The sequence below is a fragment of the Ammospiza caudacuta genome, chromosome 15 (assembly GCF_027887145.1).
Source record: "Ammospiza caudacuta isolate bAmmCau1 chromosome 15, bAmmCau1.pri, whole genome shotgun sequence".
Classification (NCBI taxonomy): domain Eukaryota; kingdom Metazoa; phylum Chordata; class Aves; order Passeriformes; family Passerellidae; genus Ammospiza; species Ammospiza caudacuta.
Window position 1 is genome coordinate 19,160,867 of NC_080607.1, and position 8,451 is coordinate 19,169,317.

Sequence of the window (8,451 nt, forward strand, 5' to 3'; positions counted from 1 at the left end):
CAGTTATGGCCTAGGGGAGAACTGTGCATTATGAGAAATTCAGGAGTGATTTGCTCAGCTCTAAATGAAGGTTGTTTCCAATTAGGTTAACGAGGAACATCGTTCTCATGTCCAGAGTCACTTGGTCTGTTCAGGGAGATATAAATCACCCGTCCCTGTACACAGACACTCTGAAAAGCACAGGAGAGTAAAGACCATTTCCACTGGGCTGTGAAGCATTGAGCATCCAGGGTGGGAGGAGATGAGCCCAGAGCCCCCTTCCACCACTGGCACTGTGTCCTGCTGCCACCATCACCCTGGGGGCTGCCAGCTCAGGGGTGTCCTGGGCTGCTCCAAGCAGCCAGTCCCAGTGTCCAAAGAGGGCCAAACACGTCGTGCTGCTGCAGTCACGCAAGGCCAGGACATGCCCAGAGAGCCACCATGCAAGGGCTGATGATCATCAGTGAAATCTGTGGCTGAAGGAATGACAGTCAGGTGGGATTAGCAGCCTGATCCCATCCCAGGCTGCTCAGTGCTGCAGGCAGCGTTGGCCAGAGGATCCTGCTGGCCAGGAATGTGCCATTGTGTCCTCTGGGGCACTGAAGGAGCTGGGCACTCCTCATCAGCCAGAATTCATTCTCACTTCCATGTGTGTCTTGCTTTACAGATGGGAAATGCATCCAACACCTCAGCGTTCGCCTCCACCTTATCGGAGAGAGAAGACCTGATTTTTGGCACTCTCTATTTAGTCTTTGGTAAGGAAAGATGGCCTGTTGATCCCCATGTCCCTGCCCAGCTGCCTGCCGGAGACAGCCAGGCCTTTGCAGTCACTGGTGCTTCCAGAAGTGTCCAGTCATTAGCAGATTAATTAAACTGACCTTCCCATGTTACCCAAAAGCATGGTCTGGTGACTGCATTCCCCTCTCAAGTGAATTTCAAGCCTGTTATGGTTTTAAGTATTTGAAAAGTTGAATAACTTTGAGGAACATCCTGTAACTCCTACCACAGCCACCTGAGCTGAGACAGGCAAGGGCTCTGCTGGTACCACCAGCTTCAGGTCCATTGAAGGGGAGGGATTTGGAGCTCGAGCTGGCCCTTGATTTCAGCAGGAGTTGGAAAAGCTAATAAAGTGTACTTAGCACAGATGTGAGACTTGCTCTGTGGGAAAAAATGCCTTGTGAGGCTGGGAAGAAGGATAAACATCTCAATACTCTGCTCTCCAGTGACTCCAAAGCCTCCAGAGCTCTGGATTTGCCCAGATCCCATGTGGGAGTTCCCTGAGGGGAGCTTAGTGTTGGCCATTCAGTGGCTTTGGAAGTGGGTTTTTACCATGAGATTTAATTTGCAGCCTAATCCATTAGGGAGGAACTCTTATCCTGCTCAACCTGCCCCAAAAGCAGCAAAGATTCCCCTTTTGAGGACACTGAAACCTCTTTTCCATGAAATCACAATTATGTAATGAAAAAGAGAAAGCCCTTATTATAAAACTTAAATCACTACTGTTGATTTAAATACACTAATAGCAAACAAAAAGCCTCCTTTTGTTTAGTCTGGATTTTCCTTGATCTTCATAATGCCTTTCTTCTTGTTTGTTTTGTTACCATGAGATGGAACAGTGCAGACTCACAGGAGTGACATTGCCAGGAGGAAATTAGGAAGGCCGAGGGGCCCAGCTCCCTGGCCCCACATCAGAGGAGCAGTCTCACAGAGCTCCCGTTATTTATCTAGCTGGGAGGAAGTGCCCCTTGCTCCTTCCAGCTGCAGCGAGTGACTGCGGCCAGACCCTGCACCCGGAGCCCGCTGCAGCCTCATGCCATCTCTGCCTCCCACCAAACGCCTCTGTAGGATCTCAGGAAGGGCAAGGGATCCAATCCAATGTAAAGGAGCTCCAGATGTGCTCACTGAGCTCTGTGGGTCCTGCTCAGCCCACCCTAGAGAGGGAAGCCTGGAGCCCTCTCCAACTTCTCTAGACTTCTGCAGTGTTTCCTCCCAAACATCTCAGGATGCTCCTGGTTCCTCTCCTGACCCTGTCACACTCAGCACCATTCTCTGCCTCCTCCACAGGCATCATGTCCCTGTCTGGGAACTCCCTGCTGCTGCTGGTGGCCCATCAGAAGAGGTCCCTGCTGAAACCTGCCGAGCTCTTCATCGTCAACCTGGCCATCAGTGACCTGAGCATGACGGTGACGCTCTTCCCCCTGGCCGCCTCCTCCTTGTTTGCACACAGGTACCTCCTGGAGCAGCTCTGCACTGGCCAGTGGCCCGGTTTGCAGACTACCTGGGAGCCAGGAGATCCCTGGCAGTGCAGAGGGACCCGGGGTGGCACAGGGGCGCATGTGAGCTCCCAGCCAGCCGTCCCACAGTGCGCGCTTTGCTGCTCCCTGTCCCTCCAGGTCCTCACACAGACCCGCTGTCAAAGGGCTCTGGTGGTGCTGTCCAAGCTGGCACTGCAGGGCTGGGAGCTGCTGTGGGTCAGGGCAGCTGCTGCACCCCCAGATCCCCCCATGTGCATCTTTGGGGTGCTCAGGGAACAAACCAGGGGCGAGGTCATGCCCACGTGTACTGGCCAGGTGCTGGTACCCGTGCAGCCCGTTGGAACCTGCCCACGTGTGCCCAGCTCTGCTGCAGGAACGGGAGCAGCCGCCGGGAAACTCCCGCACAGAGAAGGCTCCAGTGCAGCCGGGGCCAGGGCTGTGGGGAGGGACAGACTCACGGCAGGCTCTCCTTGCAGGTGGCTCTTTGACCAGGCTGTGTGCACGCTCTACGCCTTCTGCGGGGTCCTGTTCGGGCTGAGCAGCCTGGCCAGCCTGACGGCGCTCAGCACGGTCTGCTGCCTCAAGGTCTGCTACCCGGCATATGGTAGGTGCTGGGACGTGTTATCTGATCCTCGCTCACACCCCTCTGTTAACAGGGCCCTTTTCCTTTCCATGAGCCAGATCCACCTCTCCAGGGAAAGCTTTACCCCAGGGCAACCTATTCCCAGTCAAAATTTAGTCATAGAATCACAGAAACAAGTTCAGGCTGGAAATTATCTATAAGATCATTGAGTCCAGCTGTTACCACAGCACTTCCAAGTCCAGCACTAAACCATATCCCCAAGTGTCACATCTGTGTGGCTGTATCACGGCAGATTGCAGGTTTTTGAATGTCCACACACAGATTTGAGCTTAGGCTAGAGCAGACTGCAGCTGGGAAGCCACAAGCTCTGGCAGAGCAAGAAGAGCTGCTTTCCCTGGTGGGAGAGCCACAGGCTCCTGAAGGAGCGCTGGCCATGGCAGGGTCTGGGTGGCCTGGAGGAGCCATGGCAGGGTCTGGGTGTCCTGGAGGAGCCATGGCAGGGTCTAGGTGACCTGGAGTAGCCATGGCAGGGTGTGGGTGTCCTGGAGGAGCCATGGCAGGGTGTGGGTGACCTGGAGTAGCCATGGCAGGGTGTGGGTGTCCTGGAGTAGCCATGGCAGGGTGTGGGTGTCCTGGAGGAGCCATGGCAGGGTCTAGGTGACCTGGAGTAGCCATGGCAGGGTCTGGGTGTCCTGGAGGAGCCATGGCAGGGTGTGGGTGACCTGGAGTAGCCATGGCAGGGTCTGGGTGTCCTGGAGGAGCCATGGCAGGGTCTAGGTGACCTGGAGTAGCCATGGCAGGGTCTGGGTGTCCTGGAGGAGCCATGGCAGGGTCTAGGTGACCTGGAGTAGCCATGGCAGGGTCTGGGTGTCCTGGAGGAGCCATGGCAGGGTGTGGGTGGCCTGGAGGAGCCATGGCAGGGTCTAGGTGACCTGGAGTAGCCATGGCAGGGTCTGGGTGTCCTGGAGGAGCCATGGCAGGGTCTAGGTGACCTGGAGTAGCCATGGCAGGGTCTGGGTGTCCTGGAGGAGCCATGGCAGGGTGTGGGTGGCCTGGAGGAGCCATGGCAGGGTCTGGGTGACCTGGAGTAGCCATGGCAAGGTGTGGGTGGCCTGGAGGAGCCATGGCAGGGTGTGGGTGGCCTGGAGGAGCCATGGCAGGGTCTAGGTGACCTGGAGTAGCCATGGCAAGGTGTGGGTGGCCTGGAGGAGCCCCGGCCATGGCAGGGTGTGGGTGGCCTACAGGAGCCCTGGTAGGGTGTGGGTGGCCTGGGAGAGCCATGGCACAGCGTAGTGGGCATAGGAGCTGCCGGCAGCGCTCGGCAGGCCGGAGGGGCTGCACACCTGGCCCTGTGCCGGACCCCAGCAGCTCCCTGGCTCTGTGGGTAGTGTGTACCTCAGGGGCAGCTCCCTGCCCCTGGCCCATGGGACCCCTGCCCTCCCCACAGGGAGCAGGTTCTCACACGGCCATGCCATGGGGCTGCTGCTGGCCGTGTGGGCCTACGCCCTGGCCTTCGCTGCCGCGCCCCTGGCCCGCTGGGGCAGCTACGGCCCCGAGCCCTACGGGACGGCCTGCTGCGTCACCTGGGAGCCCTCCAGCAAGGAGGCCACGCTCTACATCCTCGCCCTCCTCATCTGCTGCTACCTGCTGCCCTGCCTGCTCATCCTGGCGTCCTACGCGCTGATCCTGTGGACGGTGTGGGCGTCACGGAGAGCCCTGAGGAGGCACAGGCACATGTGCCCCCAGCGCGGGAACCGCGGCCTGCACGGGCTGCTCCTCAGGGTATGGGGGAACGGGGCTGCTCCTCAGGGTATGGGGGAATGGGGCTGCTCCTCAGGGTATGGGTATGGGACTTCTCCTCAGGGTACAGGAACAGGAACCGTGGCCTGCACAGCCTGCACGGCCTGCACAGGCTGCTCCTCAGGGTATGGGTATGGGGGAATGGGACTGCTCCTCAGGGTACGGGAACGGGGCTGCTCCTCAGGGTATGGGTATGGGGGAATTGGGCTGCTCCTCAAGGTACCGGGGTTGGGGGCCTGTGGGGTCACGGGGTGTCCTGCCCAGCCCACTGCCCATGGGCAGGTGAACAGCAGGGCCCCTCCTGCCTGGCATCTGCTGTTCCTGATGAATTCTGCAGGTGTCTGTGTCAGTGTGGGTAACAACACATTGCTCCTCATTTAAAGTCATCAGGTGGAGGAGTTTTCATTTTAAATTACATTGGAAAAGATCATAAAGGAGCTTGCATGAGTCATTGTTCCCCAGACTACAAGCTAATACTATAATTTACCAAGAATATGTAAAAAACCCCAAATAACCTTTTAAAAACACAGCATGAGAGAAAACAACTTGCAAGCCTGGCTTCAAACGAAACAGCCACAGCCACTCAGGGGAGGGGACAGAGCACAGCCCATTTCCAGGCTGCCCAAGCCACATAGGTTGCTGGAGGGATTTGCAGTGCTGCCAGAATGTGAGCTGGTCCCACCAGGTCACTGTGTCCTTTGTACCCATGTGCCACAGCAGGCAGAGGCTGTTCTGAGTTCCCCAGGTGGGGCAGGGCCTGAAGCCCAGGTCTATGCATGGGCTGTGCTGAGTTGCTGCCCTGCTCTCTGACATTCCAGTACAGGTCCAGAAGGCTGAGCACCTTTCCCAGGGATGTGAGGGCTGCTCAGGGTCCTGCTGCATGTGGCTGTGTTTGGGGGGTGTCAGCGTCCCCCCAGTGCTGCAGGAGGCTCACGGTGTCCCCATCTGCCTCTGCTCCCTCTCCAGCTGAGCATCACCGTGTGCCTGGGGTTCCTGGCTGCCTGGACTCCCTACGCTGTGCTGGCGCTCTGGGCCCTGCTCGGGGATGCCAGCCAGGTGCCAGCGCTGGCCTTCGTGCTCTCGGCCGTCTTCGCCAAGTCCTCGACGCTCTACAACCCGCTGGTGTGCCTGCTGCTCAAGCCCACCTTCCACAGGTTCCTCTCCAGGGACAGGGCTCCTCTCCTGCAGGCCCTGTGCACGCTCCTGTGCTGCGCCTGCCGGGGCACTGTGCTCCAGCCCGGCCCGGCCCGGGGCCGCAGGAGCTGCAGCGATGTTCCTGAGCGTCTCAGCGCCTGCCCCAGGTGCTGCACTGCCCCCCGGCTGCCCGGCAGCCCTGCCCGGCGTGGGGCCCTGGCCGTGCTGGCCGGCAGAGCCGCGGGGCAGCCGGGGCTCAGGAGCGCGGTGCAGGTGATGGTGCTGCTCACACGGAGATGGTCAGGCCTGGGCACTGCCAGCGTGGCAGGGGAGGCCCTGCCCTCTGCCATGGCCAAGGGCCTGCTCTGAGCCCAGCCCTGCAGTAGAGCCCAGGGTAATCTACCTCCAGTGCCAGCTCCTACAGCCCCCACAGCCACCTCCTGTCCTGCTGGGCAGTGAGATTGTCCACACAGCTACCTCAGCTGGGGTAAGGAAGCAGCTCCCTACAGGTCCCTGGGACTGCTCTCTGTGCCAGCTGTGCTACCCTGCTCCCTCCACTGGAGTGGAAGCCACCACTGTCCCACAGGCAGAAATGGGAGCTTGCCAATAGAGCAAGGATTTGGGGTTACAGTAATCCTGGAGTGAGTAGTAGCAGTCCCAGGGAATGATCAGCAGGCTGGGAACAGCAAATCTGTGGGTGAGCACCTCCCTGGAGAAGGGACAGTGGCTGCAGAGTGTCCCTGGTGCTGGGACAATGGGGCAGCTCGTGCCATCCGCACAGGGCAGCAGCTGCCTGGGCTGCAGCACCCCGAAGGATTGGAGCTGGCCTTTGGAGATCAGCGAGGGCAGCACACCATGGGTAGAGCCTGGGACAAAAAGGAACAAGAAGCTGTGCCAGAGGCTGGTGCAAAGCCATGCACAGGATAACCCCAGCTGGAAAGCTCCCTGTGCCCCGTCCCCAGCCCTCAGGAATACAAGGGGATCACGCAGTGTCTCCACTAACCATTCACTATGTTCCACCTGTCATTTCTAAAGTAAATTCACTCATGCAAAACCAGTGTCTGACTCAGTTCAGCTCCGTGCTGGCAGCTGTGCCCCAGGATACCGGGAATGAGGATGGGGATGGGACAGAGCATGCCCCGGGCCAGAGCAGGGCCAGGCTGGGTGCCACGGGGCAGCCACGCAGAGGGGCACAGCCCAAGAGCTGGGCACGGGCACAGGGCACCAGCAAACCTCCTCTGCCCTCGTGCCAGTGCCACAGCCACGCTGTACCGGCAGCACCGGGACCCTGCCACACCCTGCGTGTCCCCCGGCCCATCCCGGGCCGTCCTGCCGCTGCCCTTCGACAGCAGCCTCCAGAAAGGGACCGGGGCTGGTTTTCCCTTGGAGGACACAAACACGAAGGGCTGCTGCCATCTCCTGGGGGCTCTCAGGGCATGGCCACCCCGGGATGGACAGGGACAAGGACTGACCAGCCAGGCTGGGCACTGGGCTGTGCCAGCCTTGGGGACAGAGCGCTGGGTCCCTGCTCCACCTGCCAGCCCCTGAGTTACAGCTTTGGCCCTGCTGCCTAAAAATCCAGTGCTCCAGAGATCATCTAAAGAAGACAGGGAGAAAGATAATGACCTGCCAATCCCTCGAGTCCTTTATTACTCCAGAAAAGCTCCAGATCAGTGTTTTCATCCCACAGGTTGGTGTGGGCATGCCCAGCACTGAGACCCCCAATGCTGGGGGTGTTTATTCTCCATTCCCAGACACTTCTGCTGCCAAGGGCCAGCGTTTGCAGCCACCCAGCAAACCCCAACCAGTCCAATGAACTCCATGTGCTGTGGCCAGGCCAAACAGCCAGTCCAGGGTCTGGCACTGCCCACGGACTCCTCTCTGCCAGGCTGGATCCATCCCGTGGGGCACAGCACAGGTGGGGCCAATGTAGCCGTGTCTCCCGCTGGGAATGGTGCTGACAGCTGCCACCAATTACCTGAGGATCAGAGACAACCCCTCTCTCTTTTCAGCTCTCCTGGTGTTGCTGGTGGGCTGAGCCTGGAAAGAGCCCTCGGAGCTGAGGCCCAGCAGGGTTTGGAAGGGGGTTCCTGATTGCAAGAAACAATTTCTTTGTGTTTGGTCACACTGCAGTGGGAGGGAGGGGAGTTGGGGCCTGCAGTGCTGCTCAGTGAGGGCCTGGCCCTGGAGCAGGAACAGAGCCAGGCTGCCTTGGGGTGGGCTTGGTGCCAGGGGCTGCACTATGGGCGCTGCATTTCCCTCTGTGCTGCCTCACTCGGGAGTCTGAGGGCACAGCTACAGCTCCAGGGTAGTGGGGACACCGTCTGTCCTGGGAAAGGAAAAAAACCCAACCATCCCCAGCGTCTCCACCGGAGCCGCTTCAGAGCGAGTCCCTCCGCTCCCTCCGCTCCCTCAGTCCCGCCGGCCGCCGCCAGAGGGCGGCAGCGAACAGCGCACCGGGCCGCAGGTGCGGCGCCACCGAGCCGAGGCACCGGGAACGGCCCGGAGGCACCGGGAACGGCCCGGAGGCACCGGGAACGGCCGGGAATCGCCGGGAGGCGCGGCCCTCGGGCACGGCAGCGGGACTGGGGCATTGTGCCACCCCGGGGTAACAGCAGCTCCACCACCGAACACCTGAGGAGCTCTCAGAGACCTGCCAGCAGCTCCTGGGCGTAAAGGTGAGAAAGGCAGTAGTAACTG

The 8,451-nt window shown here is 59.8% G+C and overlaps 1 protein-coding gene across 1 annotated transcript; it reads left to right on the forward strand.

The window, feature by feature from the left end:
* Positions 1-646: 646 nt before the first annotated feature.
* On the forward strand, positions 647-8,389 carry LOC131564225 (opsin-5-like). Its single transcript, XM_058814563.1, has 7 exons — positions 647-734; positions 2,044-2,206; positions 2,711-2,838; positions 4,265-4,599; positions 5,584-6,050; positions 7,005-7,122; positions 8,168-8,389. The coding sequence occupies exons 1-7, from the start codon at positions 647-649 to the stop codon at positions 8,387-8,389; spliced, it is 1,521 nt and encodes a 506-aa protein (XP_058670546.1).
* Positions 8,390-8,451: the final 62 nt, after the last annotated feature.

Excerpts from the sequence above, each read along its gene's own strand:
- LOC131564225 (XM_058814563.1), top strand. The coding sequence starts at position 647 with ATGGGAAATGCATCCAACACCTCAGCGTTCGCCTCCACCTTATCGGAG. Across the intron at positions 2,207-2,710 it reads TCCTCCTTGTTTGCACACAG|GTGGCTCTTTGACCAGGCTG; the intron begins GTACCTCCTGGA and ends CTCTCCTTGCAG. Across the intron at positions 2,839-4,264 it reads GGTCTGCTACCCGGCATATG|GGAGCAGGTTCTCACACGGC; the intron begins GTAGGTGCTGGG and ends CCCTCCCCACAG.